This window comes from Eptatretus burgeri, chromosome 12 (genome assembly GCF_056783735.1).
Source record: "Eptatretus burgeri isolate ZD-2024b chromosome 12, Ebu_testis_v1, whole genome shotgun sequence".
In the NCBI taxonomy this organism is placed as follows: Eukaryota; Metazoa; Chordata; class Myxini; order Myxiniformes; family Myxinidae; genus Eptatretus; species Eptatretus burgeri.
The window spans coordinates 54,498,089-54,515,963 of record NC_140972.1 but is presented as its reverse complement, the minus strand read 5'-3'; the positions used below and the strand labels follow the sequence as shown (position 1 = coordinate 54,515,963).

General features: G+C 45.5%; 1 protein-coding gene across 5 annotated transcripts in view; it reads right to left on the bottom strand.

Moving 5' to 3' along the window:
• ADISSP (adipose secreted signaling protein) overlaps positions 1 to 17,875 on the bottom strand; it is a 63,907-nt gene that overhangs the window by 30,984 nt on the left and 15,048 nt on the right. For 3 of the 5 annotated variants that reach the window (XM_085848031.1, XM_085848029.1, XM_085848030.1), the window contains exon 2: positions 9,860 to 9,976. The exons of the other annotated variants lie outside the window; for them this stretch is intronic. In XM_085848031.1, the coding sequence (XP_085704157.1) occupies positions 9,860 to 9,878 (19 nt within the window). In that variant the 5' untranslated portion in view covers positions 9,879 to 9,976. The remainder of the gene's footprint in view (positions 1 to 9,859; positions 9,977 to 17,875) is intronic. 5 annotated transcript variants of the gene reach the window in all.

Genomic DNA, 17,875 nt, shown 5'->3' with positions numbered 1-17,875 from the left:
AAGGAAGGACGGTAGATCTGGAAAGTATTCCGTCAGGTTTATATTGCGTTTCCTGTCTGTATTTTGTAAGAAGAGTTTTATTTGTTCAAGGGGGGGGGGGGTAGGATCTTGACTAGTGAGCTTCTCCACCGATTCCACCTGACTGTTCCTATTTGCTTCCTCCAGCTCAGATTCGTCAGAGTCGGTTTTAGTTTCCAAGTCACACAAACTTGTACCGTCCTGCATATCGACACTGTCGTCAGTATTGATACACGGATCTGTACTGGTTACCGGGTCTATGTGCTCTTCCATTGTGGGAACACCTCCTGGTGAAGTAACGGAAATAATCGGGGGAGTTGATGAAACAGAAACACCATCAGCGGATGCAGTGATATCGCTTCCCTCGACCGCAACAGTGTTATCGATCTCCAACGTGGAGGAAAACATCCATTTTAACATTTCCTGCGTTTCCTGCGTTTTCAGCTTCACCACTTGATGAAATGGGAGCAATAACAGGGTTAACATTCGCTTCGCTATTTCCTGCTGACAAGGATTCAGGGTTAGCATTTACCAAGGTGACAGCAGGATCATCACTCGTGGTCTGTGTATCACCGTCAATGGACTTTCCAATAGGAGAGTTTTTAACGAGTGAAACAGTTTTCTTCACTGCAATAACAGGTAAAGTGGTCTCTGTAAGGGAGACGTCTCTGTCCTCACCGGCAAGTAGGCTGAACTTGTTGGTCGTAGGTACCGGGGTCCAGGTCCATTCCGGGTACATACCAGGTCCATTCCGGGGTAACATTGTAGAGTGACGTCAGTCACAACTGCAGGAACATTACCGACAGATTCCTCGTTTGTAAATGTTCCTTTCTTCTGGGTTAAACGACCATCAGGTAAAGTCTTTCTCTTTCTTGATGAAACGATGGTGAAACCATCCCAAACATTCGTTTTGCTGTTTGGACTATCGGGCTGGGAGGCCTGGGCCTTATTACTGGACACGGGATTTGCTTCCTTCACAGTCGACGAAGAAGAAGACGTATTCTGTTGACGAGGTTTGTTTCATCGTTCGACGAAGTTGCCTTTGGACAAGATAGTTTCAAGTGTCCGAAATTACCACATTCGAAACATTTCAAGGTGTCAGTGGTTACGCATACCTGGTAATCATGATTATCAATTTGAGTTTTAAAACGATGTTCAAGGTTCTTTCAGCGTTAGATGGAGGAAGCACCACATAAGCTTGTCTCCGAAAAGACATCACATGCTTCGTCCGATCGTCCTGGCTACGTCAAGGTAACATAGTGATTTGAGAAACCACGGTACCATAACGAGATAGTTCGAGATCAGTGTCTGATTTTTCAGTAAAGGAGGAGAGTTCGAGATAATGACCTTCACGGCCGGAGTGTCGAGAGGGGGAGACGAGCACGAAATGTCCGTCGTCTGTTGAGAGTCCGGTCAATACGATTTCGTGAACCAGTTCTGTCTCAGACACGAAGATTACCACACGTTTGTTCATTCGTGAGGCTGCACGAACTTTGTCAGTACCGACTATGTTTCCCGTAGTGATAACGAGATCCTCGACGCTGATGTCGTCGGGCGGGACACTGACGACGCCATGTTTTCTTGTTAATGCTTCAAATGCCGAATAACGGGAATACGAAGTCATGTTTAGAAGGGGGACGAGGGGTGATTACTCTCGTGCAGTAATTAAATACGAGCCGAGACAGGTTTCCAAAGGAAATAAACACAGCTCCAGTGAGGAAAAAAAACGATCAGTTGAAGGCCCGGGATGGGCCGCCAACTAAAATCTATCCACAAGAAGCTGTGGGCTCTTTCGCTCTATCTCGGGGAAAAGGTATGCGAGGAGAAAACAGGGGGTGGGGATGGGGAGGGGAAGAGATGAACCGAAGGGCAAACCGTGAAATAAGGACAGATGGGCGGGGTGGGTTGGGGTGACGACGGCGCGAGGGAAGGCCGGAGCGCGAGGTCGAACGAAGAGGGGAGGGAAGAGGGGAGGGAAGAGGGGAGGGAAGAGGGGAGGGGAGGGAAGAGGGGAGGGAAGAGGGGAGGGAAGAGGGGAGGGAAGAGGGGAGGGAAGAGGGGATGGTGGGAGCACAAATAACGATGCGTAGAAGGAAACAAAGGAAGGGAGGTGAAAAACGATGCGAAAGAGGATATAAAGGCGCAAAAACAGGGCAGATCAGAGCTCACCAAGACCACACAGCCGCCATGACACTCCACTCGACTCACCAACAGCCAGCAGGGGGCGAGAGAGAAAGAGAAAGAGAAAGAGAAAGAGAAAGAGAAAGAGAAAGAGAAAGAGAAAGAGAAAGAGAAAGAGAAAGAGAGAGAGAGAGAGAGAATGCTGGGGTACAAGCCTATAAAAGAGAGCAATACAGTTTGTTTGTTTTTTAAGATGCAAACAAAACCCTTAGAGGCTGTGAGTATTTTGATTTTCCAAAGGACAAGGAACAACAGAGGATGTCCAGTCTGTGGCTGGATTTGGAAGCAAGCTTTCTGATAGCATAAGCCTTTGAAGTTCAACAGAACACACTAAACCTCTTCCACTGGTTGACTCTGGAAACAATAGGCAAGTTCATTTAATGAATCTTCTGAAATGACAGAGTGAGAATGAGATATTCCTGGATCTAATGAATTCCAGATAAACAGAGAGTGACGCACCTGCAGTTTGCACGTCAGTTGGTACTGTCCGACACGATGTAGAGCCTTCTGCAAGGAAGACAGGATTTATCCACAGCATCAGATTGGCTGTTTATGTAAATGAGGAGCAAGTCAGGGTCAAAAAACTGTCTAGGGGCCGCCAAGCCTCAATTGGGAGAGGAGAGGAAAGGGTGTCATTCATAGCATCACACTGACTGCATGAGTGGTCGAAGCCAGAATGCGAGGTATGAAGGTGGCCTTGGTACACCACAGGCAGGGAGCCTTACAAGCAGATCAGGGTGCCAGACTATTTCAAATGGCCGAGATCTATCGAGGGAGACAGTCATGACCTCTTGTTTGAGATTCAAGGCCTCCAACCATAGCTGAGAGACAAGCAGTAGTATGTCGGTAGTTGAGTGATGGTGACAGAATACAAATTGCTAGTCAGGCTTTTTGAAAAGAGGAAAGACTTGAGATTAGCAGCCATGTAAGGACATGGAAAGACTTAAGATAAATATAAGGATTCATGATACAGTCACTCACTGAAATCTATCATAGTAACATTTACGCATAAATAACACTGACTGAATAATAGATATGATTCAAATTAGCCATGATATCGTAGAATAACTGAAGATACCAATGCAAGCAGATGACTCCACATTATGCTCTGTACTACCCTATCCCAATAACAGACTGGCAGCAGATGCTTTCCTCTCTGCTGACCAGGAAAGGATGAGATGCTGGTCTGACACTGAACATGACATTCAACCCAGGCAAATGTCACACTCTCATCCTGTCTCTCCAGAAGGATTACACAACAAACCCACTTGTCTTCATCCTTGATCAAACTCTACAAAAAGGTTCTGTTTCAAAAATTTCTGGGTCTCACCATCAGCCACAACCTCTCCTGCACAGACAATATATCAAAGGCCAATATCAAAACAAATCAACAAGGACAGCTGCAGCTTGGGCATCCTCAGTCACACCAAGTCCTTCCTTGGTAAATCTGAACTTGTCTCAGCCTGCCAGGCCTTTGTTCACAGCATAAAGGAGTACAGTACAACATTTCTTATGGGCTGGTGCCCCCACTTTAAGCTGTATCTCCTGGACACTGTGGAATCCAAACTTCTCAATATAATTAGCTACTCCCACAAAGAAGAACAAACACAAGGTTTACCACTCTCGCATCACACACTGGTTGGTGGCCAATGCTTTCACCTCTCTTTGGGTAATGCTCCATCTGCTCTCTCAACTCTGTGACCTTTATCCGTCGCTCAAGGATGCACGTGTTCTTCCAGTGGCCCCTTACTAGTCAACGTTCCAAAATCCAAGCTCAACGCCCACCTTTCCTCCTTTCTTCCTCTTTTCTCCCACTCCTGAATTCCTTCCTAAGTCAGTTCAAAGTTAATATTCCCTCCAGGGTTTGAAGTTGACAGTGCAATACCATCCTCAAGTCATCCTGCATTCCTACCCATCATCTTTTTATCCTCATTAACTCTCCCTCAAACCCACCTCCCTATTCTCTTTCTCTTTCTGTTTGCTCATTCCCTTGATCATTGGCCCTGGTTGTTGCTCCAGTGGTAGTTTGTTGCCTTTCTACCCTCCATGACTTCTTGTTCTATGAGCATAGCACTTGTATTTTTTTTAATGAAAAAGTCAAACTGACACAGAACCAAAATATGTACCACAAATGCAAATACCAGAGTTTCATGAAATCTGGCAAAGGTTTTATTAAAGTTTATGATGATGAAATCACATACGGTATATAAATGAGCTTGTTTATATATTAATGAACAATTGATGTTCCTGCTAACTCGATATGCCAAGCAATAATCAATGCGACACCAAATTCAATTGTATTTGTGAATATTAATAATAGATAATAATAATAAATAAAGAAATAAAAGCTGAGGTGCATATGTAAGCCATCGTTCGTTATCTGTGCCAAGTTTGAACAATATCGGTAAATGCATGTCCGAGGAATGGCTGCGGACACATGCACGCACAGACACGAAAATTGAGACCAAATCCATAAACCCCCATTTTGGACCAAGTCCAATGGGGGCTAATAACAAAAACAATGATAACATTGTAACAAAGTATATTAATTAATACTAATGACATTTACAACAATAATAATAAGTCATTTCATATATATATATATATATATATATATATATATATATATATATATATATATATATATATATATATATATATATATATATATATATGTATGTTGAAGGCTACAGGCACGGACTAAATGGTCCTCATCGAGGCCAAGCCTTAAATAAATGAACTGCATAGAGAAGTAAGAAAAGAGAGAACAAGCCAGTAGGCGGCCATGGGTCGCCGAGCATCCGATGACTTTTGACCCCTGATCTGAGTTAATCTTGTACTAAGTACTTACGAAATTGCAATCGAATCGGTTAACCCGTGTATGAGCAAGGGGGCTTTGAATGGTCATTTTGCCCGAACAATGCACTCATTGACCTTTGACCCCTGACATCAGAGATAGGTCAATATGTCCTGAAGTAAAGTTGTAGTATTCATTGAGTACTATGTACCTATGAACTTTCATTCGTATCGGTTAATCCGTGTAGGAGCAAGGGTGCCTTGAATGGTAATTTCGCCAGAAAAATGCACTTATTGACCTTTGACCCCTGACCTACTCGAGATAGGTCATTATGCAAATTAGCAAAGTTGTAGTACTCATTACAGTCTATAAGCATGTAAAGATTCATTCGATTCGGTTCAAACGTCTTGGAGCTAGTGTACTTTGAATTTTCAGCGGGAATGCTCAATGGCCCTCGGACACCCAAGTTGAGAGGGTTACCATTTGGAAACTATAAGATATAGAACAAAATGGATGTCAAATAGCGGATAGAGAATCACCTTAAGATTATGCATACCAAATCTCATCGAGTTCTATCTACTGATAACTACTCGGTATCAATTTGAATGAAAAGTACTGAAAATGCAGTTTGATATTGGAAATCCCAAAGTTCGAGGAGGTGCTGTGGGTGAACAAGGATATAAATCGAAAATTCCGCTTGATTGTTTGGGCACAATGCATTCCAGATGATTAGTGTGAATTTTCATGACCATCCGACCATAACCGAAGAGGAGTAACATTTTGCACGAAGGCACCTCCAGCTCTCGCATATTATCGATTTTTGCCCTTTGACCCCTGAACTAAGCAATATCCGTCAATATGTCCTGAGGCAAAGTTGTAGTACCGTCCACATTGTGTGTTATGAACCTGCAAAGTTTTATTCGGATCGATGCACTCACCTGGTCGCTAGGGGGTCTTCAATTTTCAGGCATACCCCATTTGTAGGGGGCGCTGCGGATAAACTATTCCATACATCACAAAAACCGGAATATATTTGGTAGAGCATCACCTGTGGATGATGCATGCCAAATTTGATAAGCCTACGTGGGATAATGGCTTTCAGAATTGATTTCGTGTGAACGGTACCGATTTTGAAGGTTTTTCGGCTGTGCTCGGGAACCAAAGCGTCCCTAGCAACCATCACAATTTCCAAAGCATGAGGTCATAAGATGTACCTACCACCCGAGTTTGGTCAAAATCGGCCCACATTTACAACCAATTATGCTGATGACAAACGAACAAACATCCAAACAAACAGACAGAATTACTGATAATAAGGGTCACCTATTTCGGTGACCCAATAAAGTGAGGAGGGGAAATGAGTGAGTTAGAAAAATGTATGATGAAAAGTATATGATGTTTGTTTGCAGAAAAAAAGATTAAAGCTAGCCGGTCGCTATAGTTTGAGTGAGACAGAAAGTAAGACCAGCAATCCTGACATGGAGAGTGTAAGATGGTTCCGGGCACCATTTTAACGCTCCTAAGTCAGAACGGTCGTATCACCCTGGGCGGTTGCTGTCTACAATATACTACCTAAAAAAAGTGGTCTAACCTGATGGGTCTTTTTTCGAGACACCATCTCCTTACTGGATGGCCGTTGGCTCCCTAAAGGAGCTCATCCGCTCTTTGGCAGGTGTTGTTTTTCAACCTGGCAGGGTCACAGTCACCCTCTCCACTGGTGAGTCAGTGAGGGGTGTCGGTTTAGTCGCTGACAACCCGACCATGCGGCAGGTAGCACTGAGTTACATGTTACCAGTGGCAGTCAAGAAACCTGACTGATCTGACTATTCATTTGGCAATAATAATCATAATGAACATATTGTTACGGTTCTAGGAACCGTATGCATACAAAACATACAGTTGTCCCCAAGTCAGTTATTCCATTAAATATGTGTCGGTAGAACCCATCCTTGTGTGTAGTGGGAGCAGCAACAAGGGGGTGCGTTGTGATGTTTTTAGCCGCGTCACGTTGCCAACGCTGGCTCTAAGAGAGCTCCGCGTTGTTGTTCTTCTTCTGGTGAAGACAAAAACCTTTATGATGCAGCTCTTGGACACATTTGTCCTTGTTTTAGTTAGGTTTATAAATCATTTCTCCCCTTTTATTTGCTACTCTCGCATGGGCTGAACAAACACTTGTTCACCGACTCGCCCAACTGGCGACTCTCTGTCCGAGGCAAAATCCTCTTGCAGTCGTTTCTTTTTGGAGAGTCCGCACTTGTGGAGTGGGTGGGCTTCCCAGCATGGCCGAAACCCCGCCCAAAAAGGGCGGCCCCATGGAAGCCCCGTCCAATCAGGGCGAACAGTGATGTCGGCTTCACCAAGACCCCTCCCCGCTGAGGGAGATCAATAAATTGCGACACCATCCTCAGGACAGAGTGCTGAGAGAGTCGGAGCATTCGTGCTGAGAGGATGAGCGAGTGAGCTGGAAAGTGAGTCGTCTTGGGAGTGAGCTAGAAACCCTGATCCCCGCATCGGACTCTGCTCTACTCAACCCGGGCTCTTTCGCAGACACGATCTCCACGCGGGCGGCCGTGGACCGAGCCGCACGACCATTGGCAGGTGCCGCACCACGGAGCACCCCTTCCCTCCAACGTCCAGGTACCCGAGAGACTGCGCCTTCGCTCACCTCCCTCTCTGGCTGCGGGGGTCCTTTGCAAACATCTGGGTTTCTTTTCATCTGAGTGTTCGTCTGAGTGTGTGGCGCCGTCTTTAAGTAGAATTGCATAAGTGTTTTTATTTGATCATTGTAAATCTTGCCTGTTTTATTCCCACGTAAGTCTGCTCTGTGTCTTTCATTTGTAAGTGCTTGTAAATAAATTATTGTAGAAATGTTCCCAGTTCGTTTTCGTCTTTTCCTTCATTGGTCCAGCATGGTTCGGATCTGAGTTTTAGCCGGGTCTTTATTCCCGATATTCTGTTCATTCGAGCCGGTACGTCCTTCGTAGTTCCGCTCGGCTGCATCCGATCCGGAAAGGTGGTTGGTAGTTGGTAGTTGGTAGAGTGATCCGGATCGGACAAGGCGTACCGAGGGCGTGGTTCCCCGGTAGACGACACCGCGTGGTTAATTAGGTAAATTGGTTCTAGACAAAAAGACCCTACACTACGCGGTGGAGGTATTGGCATCCACAGTCGGCTCAGCGAACCCCAGCCTCACGGAATTAACCCTGAGCGACGGCCTACAATTCCGGGAGTCTGCTGGGAGACGACGTAACTTCCCCCACCTAGTGGTCGTTCTCGCCACCGGACCCCGGCCCGCAACAATATAATACCCACAATGGCCCCAATCACACCTGCGCATGGTGAAAGGCAATCTAATGCTGAAGCAGTACAGCAGGCAGGTATGGAACAAGGCTGTGAAGACCAATGAAAATTTGGTCCATTGGACCAACAAGCCCACTAGCCCTCTAAATGTTGAGCACAATGCGAGGCAGCAGCATGCCCCATTTTTAAAGTGTTTGGTGTGACTCAGTCAGGGTTCGAACCATCGCCCTCATAGACTGAGAAGGAACACTAACCGATGTGCCACCGAGTCTGGTATAAAGGTTTAGTATCTGGGTTGGACAATTCATTGGTAGACCGATTCAAAGAAAGGGGATCCTTAATGCCTCCCGGTGGAACATTTCATGGCACATGCCTTTGAAAGAAAAATAAACAAGCCCAAGACAGTTAATGTGCAAGCTGTAGAATGTTGGGCTTCAAGAAGTTTAACTCGGATACGATTCTAATTCGTGAGACTATTAGAAGGAAGCACTTTCACAATATTCAGAAAACGGTTCTTTATGAATGTACCTTCAATCAACACAGGTCACTGCAGAAATTAACTGACCCAGCAAAGCTTTTCTGCACAACAAAAATAAATGGTGCTCATTCTTACAAAGTGAGGAGGGGGGGGGGAGAAGAGAGATGATACAGACGAAACTCACTGCCCCCGAGCTGAAGATAAAGATGTTTCGAGATTCATTTCCAGAGATTTGCAAAATTTTAACGGAAGGCAGAGTGACTTCAAAAGAGGTTCATCATAAAGTGTGAAGTTATTCATCTCGGAATCAATTTCATTGGGCGTTTCATTTTCACAAATCCCACCTAATGACGTCTCTTCTTTCTTCTGCAGTCAATAGCATTAAAAAAAACTCCAACCTACTTCTCCCCAAGGACACTGAAAGAGTCCAAGGTGAACCTTAATGCAAACCAAACATTAATGTCACAAGTTTTGATGCAAAATAGTGATAAAAAAATGTTCCCAACTAAAACTTCATCAACAGAGAAGACTGTGATATTGCAGAGTTGAGATAATAGCTCATATAGATTGTTTATAAAATTTCTTTGGCCGAATTATCCAAATTTTTGCATAAAAAAAGTGAAATATGCTAACAAGACGTTAAACTCGATGGAAAATAACAAAATTGTATTATTCATTCAAAATGACAGTTGCCTTTGACAAGCTAGCAATTAACAAATGCCACGTTATAGGTCAAACTCATACAGATCTGTTTTGTTGAACATCACATCTCAAATTATATATCTATATCTATATGTACATATACTGTGTCCATTGATTATAAAATCATTTTGTAAAAGACCTTCCAAGAATCAGTACACTCATTTTGCTGCACATGGTACCCAGGGTGACCTCAATGATAAATGCACATGCCAAGCTGTCCACAAAATGCACATATCAAACTCACTCTCTCTTATCAACTTGGCTATATCTTGGAACGAAATAGGAATGCTGGAATGTTGGAGGAGAAAATTCCAAGTTTACCAGAGACATCAACACAAAGATGAATTGTAAACATCGCACAAGGATCTGGAAACTCAGCTTACCATCTTCGTGGGTAGCCATTGCCTGGAAGGGCAAACAGAGCAGGGTTCACAAATATTTATCCAACAGATAATTGCAGACGATAGACAAGGTGAGCAGTCAGACGTCTCAGGTTCAAGCTGGAGCAAAGAGAGTGAGAAAACTGTAAATACAGTGTTGTGGGTCTTGTATTTACATGATACTCAAGATTGTTGCATAGTTGTAATTACTGAAAGCATAAACATTGTGCTGGGAAGGAGGGTGAAACTGTTCTGGAATCGTGCAAGAAGTAAGCAAAGACACCATCCCAGCTTGGGGGTCATGGGCTAAACACTCTCCTCGGTGTGTGTGTGGGGGGGGGGGGGGGAGTGGGGAGGGTGTGAAATATCCTCTGAGATTCAGAGGGGCAAAACACCCTCCTTGGCAGGGAAGGGGACGAAATACCCTCCTTGGCAGGGAGGGGGGGTGAAACACCCTCCTTGGCAGGGAGGGGCAGATGAAACATCCTCCTTGGCAAGAGGAGGGGTGAAACACCCTCCTTGGCAGGGAGGGGGTGAAACACCCTCCTTGGCAGGGAGGGGGTGAAACACCCTCCTTGGCAGGGAGGGGGGGGGTGAAACACCCTCCTTGGCAGGGAGGGGGGGGGTGAAACACCCTCCTTGGCAGGGAAGGGGACGAAATACCCTCCTTGGCAGGGAGGGGGGGTGAAACACCCTCCTTGGCAGGGAGGGGCAGATGAAACATCCTCCTTGGCAAGAGGAGGGGTGAAACACCCTCCTTGGCAGGGAGGGGTGGATGAAACACCCTCCTTGGCAGGGAGGGGGGGTGAAACTGTTCTGGAATCGTGTAAGAAGTAACCCAGGTCGAAAAACCAGTTAAAACCAGTACACATTTTCAACTGGTCTCTATTGGTTCTAATTGGTCTTTAACTGGTCTCTATTGGTTTCAACTGGTACCAGTTAAATTCAGTCAGAATTCCAATTTCCCAGTTGAAAAAACCAGTAGCTCATATTTGTACCAGTTAAAGTCTTACTGGTTCCAGTTGATACCAGCTGCAATGTACTGGTCTCCCAGTTGATACCAGCTGCAATGTACTGGTCCCAGTTGATACCAGTTACAATGTACTGGTCCCAGTTGATACCAGTTACAATGTACTGGTCCCAGTTGAAAAAACCAGTAGCTCATATTTGTACCAGTTAAAGTCTTACTGGTCCCAGTTGATACCAGTTGCAATGTACTGGTCTCCCAGTTGATACCAGTTACAATGTACTGGTCCCAGTTGATACCAGTTATTAAATACAATTGTATTTCAACTGGTAATATATCACTCTATTCCAATTTCCATATTAAAACCAGTAAGAAACCAACTGGCTTTACTGGTACCAGTTGGCTACTGGTTTTCAACTGGTACCAGTTGACCAGTAAGCTACTGGTCTTTACTGGTTTTTCGACCTGGGAAGCAAAGACACCGTCCCAGCTGGGGGTCATGGGCTAAACACTCTCCGAGGTGTGTGTGTGGGGGGGGGGTGGGGAGGGTGTGAAACATCCTCCGAGATTCAGAGGGGCAAAACATCCTCTTTGCCAGGAAGGAGGGGTGAAACATCCTCCTTGGCAGGGAGGAGTGGTGAAACACCCTCCTTGGCAGGGAGGGGGCCAAAACACCCTCCTTGGTAGGGAAGGGGGAAAACACTCCTTGGCAAGGAAGGGGGCAAAATATCCTCCTTGGCAGGGAGGAAGGGGCAAAACACTCCTTGGCAGGGAAGGGGGGCAAAACACCCTCCTTGGCAGGGAAGGGGCAAAACATCCTCCTTGGCAGGGAGTGGGGCAAAACATCCTCCTTGGCAGGGAGTGGGGAAAAACATCCTCCTTGGCAGGGAGTGGGGCAAAACACTCCTTGGCAGGGAAGGGGGGGCAAAACACTCCTTGGCAGGGAAGGGGGGGAAAACACTCCTTGGCAGGGAAGGGGGGGGCAAAACACCCTCCTTGGCAGGGAAGGGGGGGCAAAACACCCTCCTTGGCAGGGAAGGGGGGGCAAAACACCCTCCTTGACAGGGAAGGGGGGGCAAAACACTCCTTGGCAGGGAAGGGGGGGCAAAACACCCTCCTTGGCAGGGAAGGGGGGGCAAAACACCCTCCTTGGCAGGGAAGGGGGGGCAAAACACCCTCCTTGGCAGGGAAGGGGGGGCAAAACACCGTCCCACCTGAGGGATGAAACACCTTCCTGGCTGTGTGGTAAATGAGTGTAATCCTGATTTGTTGAAAAACACGTCAACAATCTGATTGTTGAACGATGGCCGGCAATGGTTTTGTGGAAATGTGTGATGGAATTTGGGAAAGAATTCACTTTCGCTGTGACCTGAACTCGTGTTAATCCAATCTGAACCTGTGCAGTTTCACATTGTGGACGTCATTTGAAAGCCATTGAGTAATTCTATCAAGTGTCAGTTTGCATTTTTAAAATGGTTTCCTATTGTTCATCACCTGACTGTTCGACACAACTCAGAATATTTTCAGAGGACACAGTCAGCTCGCTGCTTGGCAATCATAGTACTGCACTGGAAATCTTAACAAACAGTCAAAGCCTAAATAAAATATAAAGTTTACAAACCATATTACAATGTAATTCATGTTGTTGTTTTTTTTAAGGTTCACATTACATTCCTCTTCTGCATTTTAAATAACAATGGCTAAAACAGGTCATGAGGTCGTTTTTTCAAATGTGCTGTCAATCACTGCCTCCTGTGCACCTCCACAATGTCATCGACATGTACTGATACTGATATTCTCCCTCGTGTTTGTGTTGTTCCCCACATTCCTCCTTGTATATGTCCACTCTGTGGTACTTGAGCAGATGCTGCCCGGGCCGTCGTTTGCAGTTTACTTGATCTCTTACACCACTCAGGTAGTAGGGGAGGCTCCGGGTGTTTATTGAAATTGGTCAATCCGTTCTCAAGTTATAGTACGACAAACAAACGCAGCACTTTTTACAATATCGATTTATGAGTACTGGTAGAGTACCCGTCCTACAAATGATCTTGTCCCAAACATGCATATTTGGAAGGTGTATAGGCAACTGACAGCTATTTCAATTGCTCCTAAAAATAAAAAAATATTTTAAACTCAGGTTAAGCACATGAAGAAAAAACATACCTACTGCTTATCATTCAAAACACCTCACTGCACTGGAAAAGGTGGGGGACAGGAATACTGTACTGTAAATGGTGGAAACTTGTAATACCCTCCACCACCTGGAGGTGGCGCTACACCTGACACATTTACATAGAGAATTTGTGTCCCCTCCACCCTCCCCAGACCACCAGCCAAGATAAAAACAGCCCAATACAATAATTTGGGTTATACTGATCCTATGTAGCAAGTCTGGATGTAATCGGCCCAGAATTGTAGGAGGAATAGTACGACACACACACACACACACACACACACACACACACACACACACACACACACACACACACACACACACACACACACACACACACACACACACACACACACACACACACACACACACACACACACACACACACACACACCAATCCGTGAATTATAGTAACAATACATAACAGGTGAATGCCTCTGAACAATTCATTGGTTGTAGTATAGTTTTGAATTTGACTGCAGCAGCCATTTTTGATAATATAGCGAGGCACCGTCCTCTCTTAACCGCTTGCTACGCTTGCCAAGCAACTTCCAAAGCGGTTGTTACGGAACGACTGGCTTGGAAGGTGATAGCAAGCCGCTTGCTAACAGAACACCCCAGTAGTAGTTCAATGTACTCCAGCCTGATAATGGGTGCATATGCATCTGTTGAGGATGCCAAAACACTGTGTTGACTCATGGTATTTCACAGTGACCTCCACAACACCAACTGTTTTTTATTTTGTTTTTTTTTTTTAAACAGGATCCAATTGGTTCGTAGAGGAACACGCACACACGCACACACACACACACCATGGCACTCTGGGTACCAGCGATGTCAGTGGGGCATTTCCCAAGGAGGATTATTTCCTCCTCCACATGGATGTCAACCTATTGTTGACCAATGGCCTTTCCCAGCCATTTTTCTGACATTGATTCAACTGAACTGGCAATGCCAGTTAACTCCCGCGATGAGGCTCAGTCTTTGGGTCTCTCATTCTCTCACCACAGGCAGGTCACTGGTCTTTCTGTCTTCTACAGTCTCCTCTCCGGTCTCACCCCCCTGCTCTGTCTGCCATCTGTCCCACCCATATTTCCGCAGGGTGCTCAAGGTCCACCAGCAACCCCCTTCTAGTTAAACTACCAAAATCAAGAATCACTGCTCACCTTCATTCCTTCATTCTTATTTTTCCCCACGTTTGGAATAAACACCCACACACTCTTTAATCCCACTCTTCCCTCCAGGTCTTTAAGACAGCTGTTCACTACTAGCTCTTAGCTTCCCCCATCCAAAACCATAATCTTTTCTTCCCCCATCAATCCACCTCAAACCCACCTCCTTCATATTCCCTGCTTTCCTTCCTGAAAGTCCCTGTAATGTCCATCTTGTTTACAACGTGTACCTCGTGTTCCCCGCCCAATCCCCCGCCCTTCCACACATCTCTTCACGTGTCTATTCCCCACTGTTTTCTGCTTCCCTCTCCCGTCCCTCTTATCTCCTGCTCCCCTTGTTATACGTGCTGTGTGTTAGCTCTTATTCAAGCCTTGACATTGTATATAAAAAAGTGCGAGAAAAATCAATCATTAACCATTGAAACAAACATTGCTCAAAGTTCCTGGAGTCAATCTGTCTCCAGATTCCTGGGGTGAAAATAAAGTGGAAAAGGAAATTGTGTTTTAATCATTAACAAGCACAACAGGACAAAAATGGCAAGTCTTAATCACAATTTTCCCTCCAGGGGCTCAGGCACGTGGTGGACCACCATCTCATGTCATCCCCCAACTCCACTCGCGTTCTTTTATACCCCCATTAACCCAGGATAAATTCCCTTTTTTTGTTGTGTCCACATGTTGCCCCATTGCCTTTTATCCTTGCTCATCATGCACTTCCATGAGCCGAGATTTTTGGATACAAAATAAAAATGTATTTTCGGTTCAAGAGGCCTTTTTAACAATTAATGTTCCAGTTTCCCCTCTCACACTTTCCATCTTGATTATCCCCCCTCCTCCACACATCCACCGCACCCTACATGTCCGGTTACATGTCCACAAAAGTGTTGCTTCAGCAGATGTCGTCAGACTTGTCACTATCTGGTATCTGCATGTCTCAAACAGTCTTAAAAAAGTTGCAAAATCAAATACTGTATTTCACAAATGGGATTTCTCATCGTTTCTTCTAACATTTTTGAAAAGTGTATTTCATTTTAGCGCTAGAGTTTTTCCACTTTTGTGGAGTTTACATGGCTGGGAGAAGGGAGGTTGGAAGATGGGAGGAGGAGGAGGAGGAGGGGGAGGAGGAGGAGGAGGACGAGGTGGAGGAGAAGATAACACTGTGAAAATGCAAGACTTTTGATGAGTAAAAGTTTGAGGATTGGAAGCAAACCAAGATTAGCGGAGAAATATTTGGCTTTTCCATGAGACTGGATTACACACATACTGTATTTAAAAAGAAATACGTGGACTTGTTTCAAAAAGTGGTTTCAAAAACTACTACTACTACTACTACTTTTGACGACTACTAAAATGACAACGACCCCAATTATTTCTATCTTCTTGTGGGATCGGCCGGGGAAAGTTTTTGATGCAAGCCTTTCTTCACTGGCTCTTCACTCACGGTTGGTGTGTGAACTGCTTGGCTGGGCCGAATGTTCAACTGATGTGCATTTGGACAGAATATGGAATCTGTTTTGGGTGCCAGTGACAACTCACTGATACTTCGTCAAAGACAGTGGGGCCTTTAACATTTACCAACTGAGTGCAGACAGATGGACAGCACAAATATTGATGCCTCACAATGCATGTGAAACATCAGGATGAGGGTGTGTATTTGGGTCAGGATTCAAACCCAGGCTCGACAGAGGAGAGTGCAAAGACCTCAAAACCATCCTGCCAGTATTACAATAAAATAAAAAAACAAGTTAAAAACAAACTCCATAGAACGATGCCCGACACAATATTTACAAGGATACACAAGGTAACTAGACGCAGGAGGAGGCAATTCGGCTCGGCATGCCTGTACCACTTCAACACCAAAAATTTTTATCTGTCAAAACGACGCAATTTCTTTGGGGGGATTATGGGAGGAATGTGGATGAGACAATGTTTCACACTTTGGGATATCCTAACGGTGTCAAAATAAAAAATTGGGGAAGATATATATATATATATATATATATATATATATATATATATATATATATATATATATATATATATATATATATATATATATATATATATTGTTGCGGGGTCGGGGGCAAAAAGACCACGATGGGGAAAGCTACCTCGAGTTCCCACCAGACTCTCATGAATCGCAGGCCGGCCGCACACAAATAACTTGGTGACGCGGAGGGTCGCTAATTGACAGTGAACGCCAATAACTCAACCACATGACTTCTAAAGGTCACGTGGTTTAATTACCGGGGAACACACCCTCAATACGCCTTGTTCAAACCGGATCACCTTACCAGATCAGATGCAGCCGAGCGTAACTGCCCAAGAACGTACTGACTAGAAAAACAGATCGTTGGGGAATAACGTCCCGGCTAAGCTAGAATATGAACCATGCTGGACCAATGAAGGAAAAGACGAAAACAAGCTGGGAACATTTCTATACAAAGCATTTATTTACAATCAAGTGAGGAAAGGTATGTAGCACAGTAAAATGAGTTTATTCGTATGTACAGCAGGGATAGCAAGGAATTTGTGGGGTGTGGCAAAAGGCAAGTGATTTACAAAAGCAGACACAGTGCAGACTTACCCCATTAGAACTTCTACAATCTTAACTTATGATATGACAGGCACCACACACACACACACACACACACACACACACACACACACACACACACACACACACACACACACACACACACACACACACACACACACACACACACGGAAGATTAGATAGCCAGAAAGAAAGAGAGCAGCTGAGGACAAATGGCCTCGCAATACCCATCACAGTCGGCCGACCAACGCAACCTAGTACGCCTCGGGAGAGGTAGGAGGGAGAAATACTGGTGATTAAGGTGTGGGAGTGGGAGGTGTGGTGTTGTGCAATATGGGGGGTTTGGTGTCATGCCAGAAGAAAATGGGATTGCGAGTCAGTAATGATGCTCTTTTGTGCGTCCAAAGGGTACGAGATAAATGAGTGGAAAGAGAAGAGAAAATGTGCGTGAGGCGAAAGATCCCTAACCTAGTCATGCATACCTCCGTGGGACGCTCCGCTTGAGCGTTCCCACCTCAAGAGTTGGTGCCTTATCTCTGGCTTAGTCACTTTGCCGGGGCTCATGGCAACGTGCGCTCCGCACTGGTCCTCAAGAAGAAGAACGTCTCAGTCGCACACCAACCGTGAGTGAAGAGCCAGTGAAGACAGCAGCAATGACGAGCAGTCAACACAGAGCCGAGAGGAGCAGAAAAGGAGAGGGTGAAGCAGAGGCGAACAAGAGAGCACGGCTTCGCACTCTGCCTTTTATAAGCCCCGGGCAAAGGGTGGGGTGACGACCCGAAGCGACGCACGGTGACCCAAATCCTGCTCCTCTATTGGGCCACAGCAGCCCGAGCCACACCCTGCCAGGCTCTCGCAGCCAGAAATGGTCTCATTTGCCCATCCGGCTTGCCATGGCTTCCTGACTCAACATAGGGTATGAGCCGACACCCCAACCCTGAAGTGCTCCGAGTGCAATCTGAATGCCGAATAGCAATGCATACCCACCACCCATGGGCCCCCTCTCATGAGCCAAAAAGCACACCCGGCCCCATACCAAACTCCGAGATCGCCCTTCCCGCACCCCCGTCTTGCCGTGTTCTGGCAACTGGACGAGGGTCGTATCAATCGCGCGTGTTCACCCGGAACATCCCCGGCGAGAGGTGGTCAA